The 22,724-nt window shown below is 37.7% G+C and overlaps 1 protein-coding gene and 2 pseudogenes across 6 annotated transcripts in view; 1 reads left to right on the top strand and 2 right to left on the bottom strand.

Moving 5' to 3' along the window:
- Rp2 (retinitis pigmentosa 2 homolog) overlaps positions 1–22,724 on the bottom strand; it is a 41,173-nt gene that overhangs the window by 2,875 nt on the left and 15,574 nt on the right. For 2 of the 6 annotated variants that reach the window (NM_001290644.1, NM_133669.5), the window contains 3 exons: positions 20,960–21,074; positions 5,473–5,558; positions 1,921–5,127 (listed from right to left, as the gene is read on the bottom strand). In NM_001290644.1, coding sequence (NP_001277573.1) covers positions 5,044–5,127; positions 5,473–5,558; positions 20,960–21,074 — 285 coding nt within the window. In that variant the 3' untranslated portion in view covers positions 1,921–5,043. Of the gene's footprint in view, positions 1–1,920; positions 5,128–5,472; positions 5,559–20,959; positions 21,075–22,724 lie in introns of those variants that run through there. The other 4 variants (NR_110967.1, NR_110966.1, NM_001290643.1 and 1 more) reach the window with 3 other exon arrangements.
- On the bottom strand, positions 10,560–11,192 carry Gm14537 (predicted gene 14537; annotated as a pseudogene).
- Positions 19,064–20,236, top strand: Gm9085 (annotated as a pseudogene).

The following is a 22,724-nucleotide window of genomic DNA, read 5'->3' as shown; positions in this document are numbered from 1 at the left end:
ATCCCACCACATCACCCTTTCAACACCTACGAGTAGATCCATATCCATGTTAGAATGTTGACTGGCTTGATCTTGTAGAGAGGAACCAGGCAGGCAATTACAGTGTTGGAGGGTTAATTGGCTTGATCTTGTGCAAATGCTAGGCAGGCAACTATAGCTGCTGACTTTAGGAGTGCAGGGGCCCTATTATACTCAGGAGACACTATTTCATTGCAGTCTTCCCTGGCTCTTACTACAATCTTTTTTTTTTTTTAAAGATTTATTTATTTATTATATGTAAGTACACTGTAGCTGTCTTCAGACACACCAGAAGAGGGCGTCAGATCTCGTTACGGATGGTTGTGAGCCACCATGTGGTTGCTGGGATTTGAACTCTGGACCTTTGGAAGAGCAGTCGGGTGCTCTTACCCACTGAGCCATCTCACCAGCCCCTCTTACTACAATCTTTCTGCCCCTCTTCTGCAATGCTTCCTGAGTCTTGGGGGAAAAATATAATACAGATGTCCCAAACATGGACCTTTTAAATTTTTCATTATTGTGACAGGGCATACATGTCAAGGTTAGAGGCCAACTATGTGTAATCAATTCTTTTTAAAAAAAAAGATTTATTTATTTTATGTATATACATACACTGTCGCTGTCTTCAGACACACCAGAAGAGGGCATAGGATCCCATTACAGATGGTTGTGAGCTACCATGTGGTTGTTAGGAATGGACCTCTGGAAGAGCAGCCAGTGTCTTAACTAGGGAGCCATCTCTCCAGCCCATGTAATAGACTCTTCTACCTTTATGTGGGTTCAAATTTATATTACCAGTCTTATACAGCAAGTTCCTTTACCTGCTAAACCTAACACAGGGACCTTTGAGAGACTCTTCAGATTGAAGCTACACTACTACATGACTACCAGTGACGTGAAGGCTGGCTTTTTTAGCGTTAAACTTTTTAAAAAGTATGTTTTAAGGATCCTTTGCTGTTTTGGAAGTAGTACAGTATTTAAGATACAGTGCAGAAATCAAGCCACAAAACCCAATCCCAATGGATCACACTTCCTGCATTTATTTTGCAAACAAATTTATTCTTTGGGAATTTCATGTGACATATTTTGAACATATTTATCCTTTACCCCTAACTCCTTCCATAACTACCCTCTCTATCTTCCCCTTCCTTCTGATATAATTTTGTTTTTTTTTTCCTTTCATCAAATCCAGTTTGTCTTTCTAGCTAGTTTTGTGGGTATGGCCTGCCTATGGTCAACCTACCAGGGTCACATCATTCAAGAAACCTGATTCTCCCTCTCCCAGAAACAATCAAATACCAATAGCTTCTTAAGTCATGGTGGGATTTTGTGCCCACCCTCCCTGCTCCATGCAGGAATTTTTGTCTGGCTGGAGCATGCACAAGACTTGTGCTTGCTGTCACAGTCACTGTAAGTACTCAGTCATCTGTGCAACTGCCTGTTTGGATCCGGAAAATAGTTTCCTTGATGTTATCCACAACCCTGGATCTTCCCAACCTCCTCTTCTAAAAAGGATCCCCGAGCTTGGGAGGGATGAGAGTGATACAAATGTCCTATTTAGGACTGAGCCTTTAAAAGACAAAATGTTGTCTTGAATGGGTTTGAAGGCACCACGATTCTAGAGCTTGTAGAGCTAACAGTATAGAATGAGCATCTTAATTTTTTTTTTTTTCGAGACAGGGTTTCTCTGTGTAGCCCTGGCTGTCCTGGAACTCACTCTGTAGACCAGGCTGGCCTCGAACTCAGAAATCCGCCTGCCTCTGCCTCCCAAGTGCTGGGATGAAAGGCGTGCGCCACCACGCCCGGCACATCTTAAATTTTAATGTGCATCAAAATCACTTTCCTGTTTATAAAGAAAGCTTAAATATATCTTTTATGAGAAAAACAAAGTATAGACATCAAGAAATATCCAACAGGAAGCAATTTTATTATTGTGTTATCATTTCTGCTTGTTCTCAATGCTCCAAATGTTCTTAATGTACTTGTTGAACCTTTATAAGTAGAAATAAACATAATGTTATCTTTTTACAAACAAACCAATTTGCACTTTCAGTATTTGTTTTGTGAGATAGGAAAGGAGGACAAAGACTGGTAAACTTGACAATAAAAAATACCATCTACTTTTATAAGCCTGAATGAAAATTTATCACACTTCTTTATTTTTTGAGGCAGGCTCTTGCTATATAGCCCAGACTGGCCTGGAATTCAATATATAACCTAGGCTGGCCTTGAATTCCTGAGTACTAGAATTACAATTGTATATGCTATACCCAGCATATTTTTAAAATATGGAAGGAAAGATGCCTAATCTTAGCAAATATTCACCCATAACAAAATGTGACTTATTTTAGCAAAGAAAACATGATGTAAATTCCTTATATCAAAATATGTTTCTTCCTTTTCATTTCTTTAGAGTACCTTGTGTATATACACATGCACATATATACATCAAATACATACACACGCAGTTTAACAGTTCATTTCTCATTAGTATAAAACAGAGATTAGACCACTTTATTTTGTTTTTAAAATTAAAAGTTGTATAACAAAACACCCAAAAGAAAATAAAAATTTTATCAAATTTTGGTACAAGTATGAGTAAATATAGAGTACTCTTCAAAAAAGTAGCATTGAACCATTTTAATTTTAATATTTATTTCAAAGTATTTTTAAAACACTAGATAATTTTATAAATGCCACATATAAATATACAGACCCAAAATATAGCAGTACTATTAATGCAAGAGAAGTAAACTAATAAGATGCTTAAACAAATATGACAATAAAATCAGTTTTCATGGCTATTAATTTTTCATGAATTTAAAAAACTATTCAGAAATAAAATATAGTTAGTATATCATGATTACTATTGAAGTCTAGACTTGCAGAAACAACATAAAAGTACTTGTAAAAAGTTCCCATCTAAATGGATATAAAGTTTTAGGTTTTGGTTAACATACTAAATTTGGTGGGAAAATCTTAAATTAATGTCTCCTTTATATAATATTCTTGAGTTTTTACACACCATTATTGATACGATTAAAAACTCAATGTATACCCCCTATAACATTGCATTTTAGTTTTGAAATAGCAAGTATTGAGATTATTTCAAATGTGGGTAAAGAAAATTAGTAATATAATCAAGGCAGAAAAGAATGCATTTAATTTAGCTTAGCTCAGGGAAACGTTAATGCCTCTGATCACTATTTGCAAAGACCATTTGTAAACTATGATAGAAATTATTATACCTGCCCTGCCAGCAGTTTTTATTTGCACCTTATGAGATCATATTGACTCTGTAGAACATGATGCTCTTATAATAAAAGAAATGTTGAAATGCTGATGGTAGGCTAGGCACAGTGTAGGTACTCAATATTATTAATTCAAAATAAAAAAGCATTATTTCTACACATTTACAATTCAACATGATAGTTATAAGTTGGCCTGAAAGTTTCCAAAACCACTTTAAACAGGAAAATACACTTTTGGTAACAACCATGGAAGGAATTTTTACAAGTGGCCATTTTCAATCTCAGTTTTATAAAAATAAAAGTTTCCATTTTGAGTCCTATAAATGAGCCTATGAAAGCTGTTCTTGCTCCCTGCCAAATATGATAAAATCGCCCTATCAGCACTTTCAGAACTGATTAGTTTAGATAACAATACACCCTATTTCAGTTTCCCTTGAAAACTGAATCTGTGCACCTTTAGACTGGATCCATCAATGTGTATTTCTGAACAATTCCCATTCCTCCTCCTGGAAGTTACTATTATCAAATAGAATTGAGAAATAATGATTTCAAGTAACCAAAACTTTTATCATACTTTAACACTAGTTGACATGAGCAAAAAAAAAAAATGGATGGAGATTTTGAATAACCTGTCTAGATTATCATCATACCTAAGTGTTCCTTACTTAAAAGATTCCTTACTTATAAGATTTGCTCTAGGTCTCTTGCTAGTCACAATAGCTAGTCACAGACACTGATCACCTCTGTCAAATCTGTTGCTCATTGGTGTTCTTTTGTTTTGTTTTGTTTTTCGAGACAGGGTTTCTCTGTATAGCCCTGGCTGTCCTGGAACTCACTCTGTAGACCAGGCTGGCCTCAAACTCAGAAATCAGCCTGCCTCTGCCTCCCCAGTGCTGGCATTAAAGGCGTGTGCCACCACGCCCTGCTTGGTCATTGGTGTTCTATAGTTTTATGTTGTATCTAACTTTTTCTTATTAGAAAACAGGAGAATCATCTGGCAGTTGTGCTTAGAAATCAGCTGTACTACTTGGAAGTAGTCCTTAAACCAGCAATGCCAGGATCAGTTAGAAGTATTTGCAAAGCTGGTTATCTTAGCCTTTTCTTACTTGCCAAAGCTGTTCTTGAACTCCTGAACTCAAGTGATTCTTCCACTTAGGCATCCCAAGTAGCCTGGGACTACATATGCCATGACCACATTCAGCTTTCAAATACCCATTTTAAAAAAATCTCCCAATTTACAAAATAGTATGTCAACTCCATGTACAAAATCTCATTAGTCATATAATGCAAGAAGGAAATGATTATTTAACTGGCTATGTATGTATTTTTTTAAAGTGCATAGGTTTATTTAATTTCACCTAGTAACAAATGCCTCTAAATTAAAAGAGAAAATAAGAAACAAAATATATTCTTAAATGAATTATCATAGAGCACTAAGGTAAGTTGGAAAGTTTAAATTACCAGAGATATGAAAGAACTTTTAATTAGGAATAAAATCATGATTATTTCCTAATAAGACTATTGTATGAAAAGAAATAAAACTGCAAGCTTACTGAAGCAAGTTAAATAGTTTATGATTAAAACTACTCAATTTAAATGAATTATTTTAGATACTCAAGTAAATAATATGGTATTCAAAGAGTTATTTAAAAATAGCTTTTAACAATTATAGCATTAGTAAAAATTACTAATTGCTAAATGACTAACATATGTAAGGATATTATCAAACTGTCTGTATATAAAGGATGGAAGGGGCTTAATACCACAATCCGCTTCATATCCCCATCTGGATCTCAGCAAAGTTATAGAAGCTATCAACATCTCCAGATGCGGTCTCCTTCTTTTCTGATACAAACATCTATTCCAAATACAAAATAAACAAAAATTAGTTCTGTAGCCCTTAACTGTCAAAGGCTACCTCTTCTCAGAACAAAGTCACAGGCTTGGGTTTTCTTTTTAAGTTTTTAGAGTTATTTTGTATGTGTATGAATGTTTTGCCTGAATGTATGTAGTATGTATACCACACACATGCCCAGTTTCCTCAGAGGTTAAAAGAGGGTGTTGGATCCTCTGGAGCTGGAGTTACAGATGGTTGTGATGGTGATGTTAAGGGATATACCATAAATACAAGTACTGTTTGATTATAAGGGAAAGGAGATAAAATGGAAAGCTGGATTGAGATATAGTCAGTAAGATCTTATACCTTTGTCCCGTTGAACATCCCATTTACAATAAGGTGACATTCTTGTACAGCGTCATCTCCATTAAATTCCAAGGCAATCACAGGACCTGAAAGGAACCCCAAGAAGTGTTTTCATAGCAGAAATACAAATATATTGTAAAAGTAATCCTTGTATTCCTTTTATTTTATATTTTTGACCCAGTCTCACTATTTAGCCAGGGTAGCCTGGAATGCACTCTGTAGACCAGACTGCCCTTGAACTTTTCCTCATTCTCGTGCTTCTGCCTCCTGAGCACTAGAATTATAGGTATGCACTATGCCCAGCATTCATGAATGGATTCTTCCTAAGAAATACCGAGTATCTTTATCACGTAGGAAAGGAGATAAATAGAAGGGCACATACTTCAGGGTTTTTTTTTCCCCTATCTTTACCATAAAACACTGAGTCTCATCCTATGATGAACAGCTCCTATATATAGGACTAGTGTCACATTTTTAAAAGTGTGTGTGTGTATGTGTGTGTGTGTGTATGAGCATGTAGAGGGCAGGTGACTTGTAGAGGCCAGAAGAGGTCATTAGAATTGGGAATTGTCTGGTTTCTCCTCCTCCTCCTCCTCCTCCTCCTCCTCCTCCTCCTCCTCTTCTTCTTCTTTTTTGGTTTTTTTTCGAGACAGGGTTTCTCTGTATAGCCCTGGCTGTCCTGGAACTCACTCTGTAGACCAGGCTGGCCTCGAACTCAGAAATCCACCTGCCTCTGCCTCCCAAGTGTTGGGATTAAAGGTGTGCGCCACCACGCCTGGCTTATTCTCCTTTTTAAAACAAAACAAACAATACCAAAGAATCTCCACTCATTTAGCAGTACAAAAAATAGTGGGAAAAATACCAAACAAGATAAAAAACAATCCAAGTCAACATAAACAAGTCTTGCCAGGCAGCTGGCCTTCCTTCCAGTTCCCTTACTTACCAGCCAAGCTCTAGGCCACAAACTATGGAACTAAACCAAAGGGGAATTAAGGCTAGGCACCAAAGCAATACCTCCTTGAAAAAAATTTCCCAAGTGTGTCTTAAAGCTACATTCTAAAAGCAAAGATTTTAATCCTCTGAATGGAAAGATTTGTCCCTCCTTTCCCATCCATTAATTTGAATACTTTTAAAACCCCTATGACTTATATTTAGGGGTAGAAATTCTACCTTTGGTAGACCTGGACTAACACAGATTTTTTTTTTTTTTTGGCAAGCATGGCCAAGACTAGTTAGACCAAGAAAATGTGAACTTTAATTAATGTTTATTCAGTGATCACCATATTCCTATAGCCGGGCGTGGTGGCGCACGCCTTTAATCCCAGCACTCGGGAGGCAGAGGCAGGCGGATTTCTGAGTTCGAGGCCAGCCTGGTCTACAGAGTGAGTTCCAGGACAGCCAGAGCTACACAGAGAAACCCTGTCTCATAAAAAAAAAATCATCATATTCCTAACAGATCAGCCTTTCATCTCCTATGATGATGGAGAAATTCTGACCTCCACGGGTTTACAAATGTGTTTTGAAAACAGATATAAACTGATTAAACAAACATAAAACAATAATAGAGTACTAAGTATGAAATACTAAAGTGATATGAAATGCTAACTTTAATGTCGTTGTGTGTCCTGCACAAAGCACAACAATGAGAAGGATATCGTTAAATTTGATGCTAAAATAACTGGAGGGTTATAATTTAATACAGTAAACATATAGGAAAGGTAAACAATACAGCTGTCAACTGTACCCTCAGACCTAGAGAACAAGCTAGACTATGAGCTCCAAGCACCACAGTATCTGTAGATTATGATAGGTACCAAGTAAAAGAAAAGATAACTGCTAACATTTTCTCATTCTTGGCAAAAAGGTGAGTGATAAGAAGAGAGTATCAGGGAGATCCTCTGCCACAGGGCTCCGTACCCAAATAGTGCCGGGATGGAGTGAGCCTCCCAGGAGCACAGACAGGACTGTGAGTGCAGGGAGGACCATCACTCACTGCTGCTCAGAGGAACCCACTCAGAACCCTCAGGACACAGGAACAGAGGGGCGGCCTGGGACAGGAGTCCAGGAGCGCTACAAAGCTAAATACAGAAATACCACCAGGAGAGAGCTGATTTCCCTGGAGTACCTACACACCTGTGAGCCCAGGTAAGACCACCACTTCTCTTCAAATTCCTGGCCCAAGAGGGACACTCACAGAGCCATCAGGACACAGGAACCAAGGATCAGCTGGGGACAGGATCCTTCTGGTTTCTGTCTGCACCCCAGACCTGACCCTGTACCACATCTCTCCATACCCAAATTCCTCCCAGAGAGAACTGTCTCCCAGGAGTACTGACACACAGGCTTGCAGGAGGGACAAGCCAAAGTCAGAGACAGCAAGACCAGCTAACACCAGAGATAACCAGATATTGAGAGGTAAGCACAAGAACATAAGCAACAGAAACCAAGACTACGTGGCATCATCAGAACCCAGTTCTCCCATCACAGTGAGAACCCTGGTTACCCCAACACACCAGAAAGGCAAGATTCTGATATCAAAATCACATCTCATGGTGGTGATAGAGGAATTTAAGAAGGACATAAATAACTCCCTTAAAGAAATACAGGAGAACACAGGAAAACAGGTAGAAAACTTTAAAGAGGAAACACAAAAATCCCTTAAAGAATACAGATAAACACAATCAAACAAAACAAAACAATCCAGGAAGAAATCACAAAGGGAGACAACACTGTACATAAAATAAATAAATAAATAAATAAATAAATAAATAAATCTTTTTAAAAAAGAAGAGGGTATTGAATGAAACCTTGCATGGGGTAATAATTCTAAAGGTAGCTTTTAAGGAAGAAGTTCTTATGCTAGCGAACCTATTCTAAGCCTCAAGCCTGTTCAGAAAAATGTAAAAAGATAAATATCAAAAGCCCCACCCCCCAAATGTTTACCTATTGAAAGAAAGAAGAGGATCAAAGTAGTAGCATGGATGCAGGTGAAAATTCTCTCAATGTACTATTTTATATAACTTGAAATTGGAAAGTGTGTCAGCATCTCAAAGCCAAATGTAAATGTGGAAAAAAAGGTTCTAAAACTTAAAAGCAAACTAAAATAAATGAATCTATCAAGTTAGTGATATGGCCATACAGAGACCTAGTCTAAGCAAGCTTAGAAGGCAGTGTTTTGTCTGTATACCCTCAGTGGAATACGGCCTAAGTACAAAAAGATAGAAGGGAATTTTAAAGTTTCATTAATCTTACTCATAGTAAAAGTTGCTGCTATTTATAAAACCACTGTGTTAAAACAATATAGTAAGAAACGAAAACTTTCAGAAGAAAAGTATTGTAAAAGAAAAAAATTTACTAAGTTCTATATTGTCTATGAGTTAGTATAATAGTTTGGATTTTAGTCCATGTGCTAAAAGCTTAGTAACCAGCCCAAAGTACTGAAAAGTCGTAGAAACAAACGCTGAAGAGAAGGCGCAGAGTGAGAGATTTCCATATCGTTAGGGGCTAGTCACAAAGAGCATCGTGGAGCCTCATCTCTTCTTCCTTTTGTTTAAAGTACAGGGCGAATGGGCTTTTTCCTGATGTGTTCCTATCATGGTGTACTGTGGGAAAGCCCAAAGGAACAAGGTCAATCAGTCACAGACTGAAAGCTCCAAAGCTTGCAAGTCAAAATAAAACCTTCCTCTTAAGTTGTTTGCTTCAGTTAATTTTTTAAGAGCCTTTTTAAAATTTATTTTTTAATTAGGTATTTTCTTCATTTACATTTCAAATGCTATCCCAAAGTCCCCCAGCCCCCCCCCCACTCCCCTCTTTATGTAGTTTGGTCAGGTGCCCTGTAGTGTTTATGGGATTAAATTGTTCTGCTATGTTTCTTGTAGAAGTTAAATGAAAACCTTGTTTACATTTAGGTTTATTTTTTTTGACAAGAATACTTCATAGGTGGCAGTACCTCTTTTTTGCTTTAAATACAAATGCCCACAGTGTTTGACTAGCGTTTCTTATCATGCTAAGAGTCATCAGCAGATTCAGGTGGCAGTGACCTTTTCAATGTGAATGAAATGAATAGGATGTCAAGACCATAGGCGTTTTGCCTGAACCAATTATTTTAACAGGAGATGCAAAATGATCACTTTCTGGTTATCTTATCACCTCTACATTTGTTAGCAGATGTTAAGAGAACACCTTGTACATCAGCACTGTTTGGTTGACTTGAAATGTGCTCATACGAGATAAAAAAGAGGAAAAGTAAGCATCAGTTTTCAGAGGACTGAAGTGGTACCCTAGCAATCCTCAGTAATGCCCAGTGAGTTGGATTCCTTTTTGTCTAAATACCATTATGAACTCAAGGACTTTTATATAGTCAGTGCGTTTTAATAAGCTGTAATTATTCCTTCTGATTTCGTCATGCCTCATATCCTTTTAATACATTCTATTGCCCTTGGATAATTTCAGTGCTTTAAACTCAATAAGATATTTCAGCTAGGTTTGATGGTAGAGACAGTCTCTGTCAGTTGCTGCCAGCTTGGTCCACCAAGTTCAGGCCAGCCAGTGCTAAATAGTAGGTTTTTTTTCCTTTTCAAAAGGAAAAATAACAACAAAAGAAAAACAGCAACAAAAAAATAGACAATAATGTAACAAGGTACTATATCTACCACCATGGTTTAACAGTTTCCAAACATGTGCACAAGTTTTCCATTGCTATAAAAATAACTGAAGCTAATGTTGTGCTGCACTTGAATTTCACATTCTTAGCAAAATAATTGCCTGAGCACATATACTCCACACTTTCAGACAGCCACTTATTCTTCATCCTCCTCTTCCTTCTCCTCTCTTCCTTCTCCTCTTCTTCCTCATCTTCTGGTTCATTCTTCTTCTTTGAGTCTGTTGGCCTACCAGGATCCTTCTTTTTTTTTTTTTTAAAAGACTTATTTATTATATTCATCATAGCTGTCTTCAGACACTCCAGAAGAAGGCGTCAGATCTCATTACGGATGGTTGTGAGCCACCATGTGGTTGCTGGGATTTGAACTCAGGACCTTCGGAAGAGCAGTCGGTGCTCTTAACCGCTGAGCCATCTCTCCAGCCCTCAGGATCCTTCTTTCCTGCTTCGCTTTTGCTCTTGGCACAGTATGCAGCAATTTCCTGTTCGTACTTCTCCTTTAGTTTAGCTGCTTTCTGCTCACACGGTTGTTTCTCTTTGGCAGATTGCTCAAACCACATCGCACCCAGTTTCTTCACAGGATCTCCAATAGACAGGCCAGGGTGTTCAATTTTGATCTTTGGGCAATTTTCAGAGCAAAACAGGAAGAAGGCAAATGGTGGTCTCTTTGGAGCATTTGGATCTTTTTTCTTTCCTTTCTTATCACCTTTGGGAGGAACATAGTTCTTCATCTCCCTGTCATAACGAGCTTTGTCACTCTTGGCCAAATCTTCAAACTTGGACTTTTCCTTTGCAGACATGGTCTTCCATTTCTCGGAGCATTTCTTGGAGAACTCGGTGAAATTGACTGACGAGTCGGGATGCTTCTTGTGCTCTGCACAAAGAAGGCGTATGAGGACATTTTGCCTTGCAGCTTGCTGGGGTCACCCTTGCCCATGACGATGGCACGGCATCTACCTGGCACGAGCTCTTCCCTCAGACCTCCACAGAGAGACTTCCAAGCTCCGGCGAGAACTGCTTTATCGCTAATGTAATCCCCAGCCTCTTGCTTTTAATAATTGCATTTTAAAAGGACCATGCCATTCCTCTGTTCTAAAACCTCCAGTTAAATATGATCTCCATTTTTCCTATTTTATACTGCTGTAAAAATGCATGAGAATTCAAAGCAATAACATTACCAATCATTATTACAGTGCATCATAATAAACATAAAAGAAATGATAAAGGACAGAAGATGGGAAGGGAGATCTAAAAATATGCTTGCAGTTTCTTAGACTATAAGTGAAGTTGGCTGCAAATTATCTAAATTGTAATTTACTTCTGTGAAACAAAGTTTTAGAAAAACATGTACAATCAACAAGTCAATAGAAGGTTAAATGGAATTATAAAAATGCTCAATTACATTTATAGAGGTAACAAAAATATAATAGAAAAAAACTAGCAAGATGACTTTAGTCCAATTTTATCAGTAATCTACTTTGATATGAATGTTCTAGAGACAACAGTTAAAGACTGTCGGACTGGACTGAAAAGCAGAAAACAACTACATGCTCTAAAAAAATTTTACTTAATTATATATACTTGATAAGAAATATATTATATACATTATATATATAAAACAAATAAGTAACCTTATTAATTTTAGATAAAATAAATTTTAGAGCAAAGAAGATAATTGGAGATAAAGGGTACTATTATATAATAAAGATTCTCCAAGATGTAACAATCCTAATTGCATATGCAATTAACAGACTTTCAAAATATACAGTTAAGCCTCAAAGATTAGAAAAAAGAAATGTCACAAATCCTTATGACACTTGTAGACTTTAACATTTCTCTCATTAATGTATGAAATAAATAGGCAGAAAGGAGAGAGATGACTTCCTTGCATGTTATTATCAACTAAGTTGACATAGTAGTTATTTCTATAACATCCTACCAAGCAAAGAGAATTTACAGTATTATCAAATAAGCATAAAATCTAAACAAAATAGACTGTAGCCTGCGTCATAAAACAGATTTAACTTACTGTAGAAAACAGTACGTTTGCCTTTGTTGGGGGTATATGTACTTGAGTGCAAGTGCCCATGGAGATCAGCAGAGGGTAGCCTGGAGCTTGAGCCACCCAACATGGGTACTGGAAATTGAACTTGGGTTCTCGGGAAGAGTAGCAAGTGACCCTAGTGACTGAACTATCTCTTCAGCCTCCACAAGTGATACTAATGACTAAACCAACTCTTCAGCCCCCAAGTCGTCCTTCCTTCTCCTCCTCCTCCTCCTCCTGCTCCTCCTCCTCCTTCTCCTCCTCCTCCTCCTCCTGCTCCTCCTGCTCCTCCTGCTCCTCCTCCTCCTCCTTCTCCTTCTCCGTTTTCTCTTTCTCCTCCTTTTTCTTTCTCCTCCTTCTTCCTCTTCCTCTCCTTCTCCTGCTCTTCTTCCACCTTCTTTCCCTCTCTCCTCCTCCTCTTCCTTTTTTTTTGAGACATAATTCAAATAAATAGCCCAATCTGATCTTGAACTCACATATAACCCAAACTGCTCTGAACCTCATGATCCTCAAGAATGTGTTACTATACTGGCTTCACAATGACTTTTCACTAAATTAAATGTCAAGTTCTTTTCTCTATAAAGGATCAGATAAAAAATATTTTAGGCCTTGAGGACTATACATTACCTGCCAGTAAACAGCTCTTTGGTTGTAGCACAAAAGCAGCAGAATACACAAAAGAATGCTTATGACCATACTCACATAAAATTTCATTTTCTAAAGCAGGTATTTTGCTAAATCTTGAACTGAATGAATATGAAAACAAAATGTGTTGAAATTTTCAGGATACAGCTAAAGTATTAAATACATATACAGTAGGAAGAAAATCAGTATTAAATACACATACAGTAGCTCATTTGTCTACTTGTTAAAGTTCTTCTGCAAGCTCCTCCAAGTCCTTTAAGTGTATGCGACTCCTCTACCTGCTCTGCTGTTGCAGCTGTTCCCAAATCTGCTTGCTGTGCATGATCCCAGCTGAGTGAGGCTCAGCCTTCTTGTTTTATCCCTTGTATATAAGCAAGCATCCTTTATTCTGTCTCAATTGTGCCTCATTTTTCACATTTTGGAGATTCTTATGGATTTTGGTGTTGGTATGGCCCCCAAACATTGTGTGCATTGTACCTAAGTGTCTTCACTCAAGCAAGCTGTTAGCTGTAAGTTTTTCAATGTCAAAACAAACTAATATCTGTGATTTATTTTCTTCTTTTTTTTCCTTTTTCTTTACTTATTTATTTTATGTATATGAGTACAATGTAGCTGCCTTCACACACACCAGTAGAGGGCATCAGATCCATTACAGATGGTTGTGAGCCACCATGTGGTTGCTGGGAATTGAACTCAGGACCTCTGGAAGAGCAGCTGGTGCTCTTACCCGCTGAGCCATCTCTCCAGCCCATATCTGTAATTTATACTCAAACTTTAAGAAACTAGAGAAAGAATAAATCATATCTAATGTTAAAGTAAGGAAATAATAAATATGAGAACAGAAACCTAATGGAATTGAAAGGAAATTGAAATGCAAAGCACTTCTTTTTAACTATCAATAAGAAGCAACACATGAAAAAGTACCAAATGTTGTTAATCAAGAAAATGTCAATCAAACCTACAATGAGATAGGAACTTCTCATACATGATAGGTGGGTTATTACCACAAAGAGAAATATGTTGCTAAGGATGTGGAGCAAGAAGAACCCTTGTGTACTGCTAGTGGGAATGTAAATTGTTATAGTCATTATGAAAATACTTAAAAATTTGAAAGTAGAACTACCATATAATCCAGAAATCCAGCTTCTAGGTATACATTTGAGTGGATAAAAAAGTGCAATGGCGGGCTGGAGAGATGGCTCAGCGGTTAAGAGCACTGACTGCTCTTCCAAGGGTCCTGAGTTCAAATCCCAGCAACCACATGGTGGCTCACAACCATACATAATGAGATCTGATGCCCTCTTCTAGGTGTCTGAAGACAGCTACAGTGTACTTAGATATAATAATAAAGAAATCTTTTTAAAAAAAGTGCAGTGGGCTCACTCTTGGTGGCTTTGCATCCTACAGGCAGGCAGATTCTGTGAATTTCAGGTCATCTGAGGTTACACAGTAAGACCTTGTCTCAAAAAAATGTCTCTCTCTCTCTCTCTCTCTCCCTCTCTCTCTCTCTCTCTCTCACACACACACACACACACACACACACACACACACACACACCTATTTTGCCATTAAAAATTTTTGCGATCTGGATTGACATGGGTGAGCCACAGGGCAGTATAAGTTAAATAGATAAAAACACTGTATAATTTCAGTTATATGTGGAGTCTTGAAAATTTGAATAAGATAACATGGTGGGAATCCCAGGGCCTACAGGCAACTGCAAGGTGGTGGTTACACCATGTAGACTTATAGTTATATGGTTAGGAAGTTGGGGCTGCATGTATAGCTTGAGCTGTCTCCTGCCTAGAATGCATGGTGTTCAATCCCCAGCACAACCACTCCGAGACACATACATAAAGATCAGTTCTTAAGATTTGATGTACAGCAGTGGTGACATAGCTAGTAATACTATATTGTATACTGGAAAATTGTTATGATGACACTTTAAAGGTGTCATCTTCCCACAAAAGGGCCATCACGATGGCTCAGTGGGTAAGGTTTGCTGCACAAACCTGGAAACCTGAGTTAGTACCCAGAACCCAGTAAAGATAAAAATGGAAAAATGACTTCACAGAGTTGCCTCTGACCTCTGACCTCTATACTGTGCTATGGCAATGTACCCATATGCATACACACAAATATACATACATACATACATACATACAATAAAAGATTTTTACATAAAAATTTAAAGGTAATTATACAACTTAACAGTTTGTGGTAATCATTTATAATACATGACATATATACATATGTCAGACCACTACATTATATGCCTTAAAATGTAATATCTGGTAATTATAATCAATAAAGCTGAAAAAAGTTAAAGTTATCAAACAAAATGTAAATAGACTGATGGGAACGTGAGAGTAAAAGTTTCCTGAAAACTTGAGTTTGATCCCTGGGACGCACATGGTAGAAGATATTCGACTCCCACAAGTTATTCTCTGGCTTCTACATTCATCCTGCAGCACAAATGTGCTCTGCTCTCCCCCACACAAGATAAATAATCAGAGCAGATAGCATCTCATGCCGAGCTGAGGCTGTGATGTAAAGAGGGCTACTCTGCCTCTTCTACAAAACCTATAACCCTGTCTAACCCGAGAAAACAGCCAGTAATCCCCAACAGAATGATAGTCTTCAAACTAACTGGAAGTGTTTCAAAGTTTCGGATTATGAAAAACAAGAGAAGGTTGACAACTGTGACAGAGTTGGGGAGATGAAGGAAACACAGCAACTAAAGCCAGTGTGAGATCTGGAACTGAATTCTGGAACTGAAACTTGCATAGTCAAAAATCTGGTGAAAGGAAAAAGAATGAGTTAACATTTTACCAAGGTGAATTTCTTGGTTTTGACAAATTTGCATTGGCTATGTTAACATTTAGAGACTCGGGTAAAGGGTATACAGAATATTGTCTTTGCAAATTTTCTGTAAATTTAAAATTATTCTAAAACTTTATTAAAAATAAAAAGCATACAAATGTCTACTAGCTTATCTCATTTAGACTAAACCACAAAGCCTGCAGTGGCCTGCAAAAGCACCATGCTGTCTGACGGCCCTTTACTAATGCTAATCTACTGTGTGTGTTCAATAAAAGAAACCTCTAAAACAAAAAGGTAAACAAGATGCCCGACAGTCTGAGAAACTACCAAAAATGTTGATTCCAAGGACACATCAGAAAGACTTCTGAATCACTCCTTTTGAGACACTAGTTGGAAATTTATATTTTTAAAAACATCCTAGATAGTTTTGAGGATTAGTCAGGTTTGGAAGTCTTAGAATGGACAACAGATTCTCTTATTAATAGTCAAATAGTAATATTTATTAACTAAAACTAGATAATTGGAATTAAAGACTAGTTTAGATTCAGCCATAAATTAAAATAAAAGTAAAATTTCAAGACTAAGCCTACCATTTTAAAAAATGGCTTTCAACTGACAGCAATTCTGCTCCTTAAAGGACATTAGGCAATGCCTAAAAATATTTTGTTGTTGTTGCTACAACTGAAGAAATTAGTATCTAGTGGACAGGAGCCAGAGTTCTGTTCAGCATTTTATCACACACAGGCCAGTCCTATCCAGGACAAAGAATTACCTGACTCAAGATGTCAATGATGCCAAAGTTGAGAAATCCTGCCTGAGAATGACTATTGGTCACTTTAAAAGAGGGCCCAGTCCAACCTTTTGGAATATTAGCACTGAGTCTGCTTGCTGGTCCATATGAAGTCACTACTGGGCAGCTTGGATTTTTCTCAAAAATTTTAAGGGTTTTGAGAATAAAATGGATACTTTTTTAAAAAAAGGTTTTATTTATTATTTGTATGTATGGGTGTTTTGCCTGCATGTATGCCTGTGGATCATGCAGGGTCTGAGGAACCCAGAAGAGTGCATCAGAATGGCGGGAACTGAAATTATAGCCAATTGTCAAACACCACGTGAAACTAGAACGTGGGTCCTCTGGAAGAATAGCCACTTCTCTTAACCATTGAGCCATTACTCCAACCCTTCCAATTCTTATTTTGAAAAAAAAAAATCACACATTCTAAAAACATGGAAAGAACAGCATACATATTCATCTTATTATTCAAGGCCAGCCTGGTCTGCGGAGTGAGTTCCAGGACAGCCAGGGCTACACAGAGAAACCCTGTCTCAAAAAAAAAAAAAAAAAAAAAAAAAAATCCATCTTATCTTTAACTATAGTTACTAAGAGTCAAATTTTGGCCACAGAGATTTTTATTATTTTACATTTATGTGTTTATTTATTTATTTATGTAGATGTGGGTGTGTGTAGGTGCTCATGGCAAGGCACGCTTATGGAAGTCAGTTCTCTCCTTCTTCCATGTGGGAGGGACCCAGGAGCTGAACTCAAGTCATCAAGCTTGGTGGCAAGTGCTTTTACTCACTGAGTCATTTTTCGGGCCCCTACACACCCATGCTTTGTTTTTCTTTTGCTGACACAATGATACTCCACATTCATAGCCTACCTAACCGCAATATGATTTCATACCTAAGAAAATGAAATAACTATCATTTCAAACTCCTGGTTTAAGATCTACCTAGTCTGTTCCATATCATTCCCATAGCCAATCAAGGCTCTCTCGTTGCATTCACTATTACATCTTTTTGCATTATTTTAATCCAAAAGACTTCCTCATCTGAAGAAACCTAGCTTGTTATCGTACAGGATGTCTTGTATTTTGGACTTGGTTCATTGTTTCCTTATGGTGTCATTTAACTTACTTTCTTTCCTATCTTGGTTCACTCATCACATTGATGTTAAAAAAAAAAAATCCCTGTCTCCAGATTTGAAAAAGAAGAGAACAAGCAAAGACAAGAGAGGCAGGAGGCAGAAGGTAAGAGGTAGCCTGTAATCCTAATGCTCCCCTCCCCCAAACCTGGCCCTGAACCATGGCTGACGATGGCCTTGAACTCACAAATCCCTCTTCCTCTTCCTCCCAAGCACACAGAGTACCACTTCACTCAAGCCTCGCCTCTTCCACAGGTGCATTTCTTTCTGATGTTGCATTACCTTCATTACGCTTTTGTGGGGTTTATTTATTATTCGAAATTGAATCCAAGTCCTCAAACATACTAGGCAAGCAGTCTTACCACCAAGTATACTCCCAACTCCCATTATTCTTTTCCTGGTCAAATTGTCCCCAAATTTTGCCAATGCAGACTCCTTCAAGCTGGCTCTTTTGACTTGATATGACTACATCAGTGTTTTGAGTACCTCCTGTAAGTATCTCTCCTTTAAAGACTGGTTTGTATGATGTTTATTTCCTGAAATTCTTATAACACCTGCTCACTAATTTTTGTTCTACTTTGGTAGCATTTTACTATTCCCATATGAAACATATTATTTAAAGGCAGATACTGTTGAGGTCGAAGTAATTCTACAATACTTCTTTGCTAATAGTGTACAAATCTATAATCCTTGATTCAGATTACTGACTTCAATACTAATCCTCACACTTTAGGATCCATTAGACTTATCGCTCAATTCCATTTCTGAAAGTTGACGAGAGTTTCAAGGTTCATTTTCAAGATTTCATTTAAATGTCCTATGTCAAAATATATTCTGAGGTAGATTCAAGCACTAGATTGGAGTAAATCTTTCCACTACTATAATAACCGTAAAAGGATATGCTAACACTTAATAGCCCAATTACACACAGCATTACTGATTAAAATTATCCCAACAGTCCTCCAATGGTTTTTTCATATATAATTTTAGAGTTCATTTTAATTTATTTATACATAAACACACATGCAGATGTGCCCTGTCTGTAGGGTTTACCTAATTAGCATTGCATATTGCTATTCATATCAACTTGGAGCCTTGAGCAAACAATGTTCCTACTTCCAATAGATAATACTTTGGCCTCCTGAGTCAATACACCCTTAAGAAATATAAAAGTCCATCTTGGAGATGGCTTGCAATTCTCAAGGTTTGAGCTGTGGGAGGAGTGTCCCCCTCCCTCCTGGTCTCCTGCCTCTTACTCCTTCTGGATAGGTTTTATTGAGAAATTTTTGCCCCACTCTTGCAGGTGACTTGGGTCTCAGTTTTTTTCCTTTTCTTTTTCTTTCTTTTTTTTCTTTATATCTTGCTCCCCCTTGTTTGTGTTGTGTGTGGAAATTGCAAACTCGGCAAACACAAATACTGTGCCTAAATTGTATAGATCTGTGATTGAAGATGTTATTAATGACGTACGAGACATTTTTTTCTGGGTGATGGAGTGGAGGAACAGGTCCTGATGGAACTAAAAACTTTGTGAGAGAATAAAGTAATGTAGTCTAGGGCAGTGGATGGATTTCATTGGAAGAAGAGCAGCTTTTGTTGCAAGTTCAGCAGCAGCATCACCACCACCATCAGCGAGCCCAGCATCAGCATCAGCATCGCATCTCCACCACCATCAGCCAGCACAGCATCAGCAAGCACAGACCCAGCAGGTTCTTATTCCTGCATCACAGCAAGCTATAGCACCACAAGTTACTGTTCCTAAATTGATACAACATAGGAATCCATCAAGTATTACGAGTGCTGCCGGCGTAACTCCTGTTCAACAGAGACTAACAACTTCAGGCCAGCTGCTTCAGGTGGTCAGAGCAGCCAATGGTGCCCAGTGTATCTTTCAGCCTGAGCAGTCATTTGTTCTACAAGCTATACCACAAATGCAGCCTGGTGGAGTACAAGTGCCTGTTATCCAGCAGGTCCTACCCCACTTCCTGGAGGGATGTCACTACAGACAGGCGTCATCATCCAGCCACAGCAAATCTTATTTATAGGAAATAAGCCTCAGGTCATTCCTACAACCATGGCAGCACCCACAGCAGCACAAGCACAGATGCCTGCAGCTGGACAGCAGCAGCCACAGGCCCAGCCTGCCCAACAGCAAGCTCTGTTGTGCTGCAAGTTGATGGAACAGGGCATACATCTCCTGAGGAAGATGGAGATGAAGACTGTGATGATGAGGAGGAGGAAGAGAAAGATGGAGTTGATGATGGGCAGGTGGAAGAAGAGCCCCTCAAGAGTGAAGATGTTGTAAGTGATGAGGAAGGGCAGAACTCTTTGACACAGAAAATGTTGTTGTATGCCAGTACTTATAAGATACACAGAAGTATAAATGGAAATTTCATCTCAAGGATGGCGTTATGAATCTTAACGGAAGAGATTATATATTTTCCAAAGCCATTGGAGATGCAGAGTGGTGAAGAGTTGCTTCTTTCCTTTTATGAATAAGACAAAGAAACTTAAAAAGTTAAAATGGATGGTTTGAAACTTGGAACATCTATCAGCCGAAACTTCACTTCTGCATGTCAGAAAAGTGCAGTAGAAGCAAAGCTACTGAAGCAAAGCTAGACCTTGATCACATAGACACTACTTCAGACTGGCAAGTCATGGAACTATGGCACCTGGGGTTGCTGGGCGGGGGCGGGGGCGGGGGTGGGGTTGTGTAACAAAACTGTAACTGTCAATTTTAAATACAGGAACCTGCCACTGGTAATTAGCATGTAAAAAAAAACCAAGAAAATATAGGCAAACAGCAGCCCGTCGGCAAGGTATACAGTCCAACTCCTCTCCTATGTACATTTCTCTTTTTTTTAAGATTTATTTATTTATTATATGTAAGTACACTGTAGCTGTCTTCAGACATTCCAGAAGAGGGCACAAATCTTGTTACAGATGGTTGTGAGCCACCACGTGGTTGCTGGGTCTCTTCAGAAGAGCAGTCAGTGCTCTTACCCACTGAGCCATCTCTCCAGCCCCTATACATTTCTTTAACAGCTGAAATTTACTGGTGGCATTCACTTACTAAAACATTCTACTTTTTCATGAGAAGTTAATTATATGAAAACAGAAAATATTGACTTTGTATTTCTTACTTCCTTTTCAGTATGGCCAAAGCACATCTTTATCAAGTGCTTTACAACAATACAAAGGTACAACAGTAATAAAATAAAACTAAAATAATGTAGAAATGTGACTAGTTTAAGTACTAAACACAGAACAGGAAGAAAGTGAGTTATACAGGGTTTTTTAGGCATTGAGAAAAAACAAAAGAGGAAGAGAAGGTAATACAGAAGGAAAAGAAAATGTTAAGATGGCCAGTCAGGAAAATAATTACAGAAAATACCTTTGTTTAGAAGAAGTAAAAAATCTGATGCCTTTTCCTGGAAAACCCTTTGGGCGTCTTCAGTTTTCATTGACATTTCCTTTGTCTGCACTAGGGAGAAGCCTTTACCAACCATCTGTGGAGAATAAAATTTCATTTAGACTTTAAAATGAACTTCTGGTATGAAAACAAAGTTTTGTTATTTCAGCATTTTTCTGTATATAATGCAACACAGCATTCTGAGTTTTGCTTTGGTTCTGGCTAATTCAGACTCTGGTGCACTTTCTCTATTACATTTACATGTATAGAAACTTAATTTAATGATACAGCAGATACTCAATGAAAAATACCATAGTTCATTACAATCAATATAATTTATTAAATATAATAAAGATGTTATAATAAAGTGGAAAAAATACCTAATGTTAAGCTTAAAAGCCATCCTATCAATTTGTATAGCAATAGTGCAAGAATGCAAGACTACACTTAAAGAGGCATTTACTATGTACATGAAGTTTTCTGAACTTTATGCATGCGCATATATATAGAGCCTCTCATGGTTAAGAAACCTGTGCAAGGTCATATAGCTACTTTAATTCAAATTAATCTGATGGTAGATCAAATCATTTTAGGCCAAGTGATTGTGGAACATGCCTTTAATCCAAGCACTCAGGAGGTAGAGGCAAGTGGATCTCTCGAGTTCAAGGCCAGGCTGGTCTATAAAAGTGAGCTCCAGAAACCCTGTCTCAAAAAACCCAAAAGAATTCTTTATTAAAAAAAATCAGTTAACTATGTATTTTTCAAGTTTGTACTGATTTGATTGTGAATATTTTCCAACCTGTTCTATAAAGTCAGTGGTAACGGCTCATAATATTTACTATGAAGCTGTATCTATTTTAATATTTTCACTGAAGACATTTAGAGACACCTTTACATAAAAATCATGGTAACTAACCAAATTCAATTATAAAATATACTTAAATAATTCAAACCTTGCTTACCTATTTTATCCTGTACATAAATGTGATTCATATCAAAGCAAACAAGTACTTTTGGCGGTGAGAAACTCAAGTCTTGGTAACTTCCCTTAACTCTGCATGCAGCGTGCTTTCTGTTTTAACCAGCTTTTGTAGAATGTCCTGCCTTCTCAAGTGTCATACTCCCTAGCTCAGACAACTACGTGTTGAGTTTGTAAAACAATAAAAAATGCAATTTTATGATATTCCTCAGCAAACCAGAGTTGGAAATTGAATCTCCAAGTCTACGCTATCCTAACATAGCTGTGCTGAGACAAACTTAATTTTTTTCATCTCAGAACTAACTAGTTTCTTTGCTAAGTCAAGTATTATTTAAACTAATATATAATCTCTCATCTTCATACGTAGGTCTTTCCTTTCCTAGCACCATGGACTGAGTTGTGATAGCAGTGCGTTTAGTTGGGCTCCTCATGCCTTGTGTACTCATGAATGGTTTTGAGGATGCATGGAGTACACTCATTGAAAATTCAATCATGTGTGAGCCAACACATTCAAGTCGCATTGCTCACTTGCTAGTATTATGCTACATACAAAGAACATTTATATTCACTTGTGTGGAAAACAACAAAAGAAAATAACAACCATGGAACCAAAAAAGTCAACATCAAATGGAAAACTCTGGGACCCACATGCATTTTTGCCCTTCCCAATTAAACACGGGAATTAACCTATGAATTCTGTGAACAGGGAGGTTGGCCAACCATGGGACTGCCAAGTGCATTGCCTGTGGGAGTCATCTTTAACCTATT

Source organism: Mus musculus, chromosome X (assembly GCF_000001635.26).
Source record: "Mus musculus strain C57BL/6J chromosome X, GRCm38.p6 C57BL/6J".
NCBI lineage: Eukaryota > Metazoa > Chordata > Mammalia > Rodentia > Muridae > Mus > Mus musculus.
This window is presented reverse-complemented; position numbering and strand designations above follow the sequence as displayed.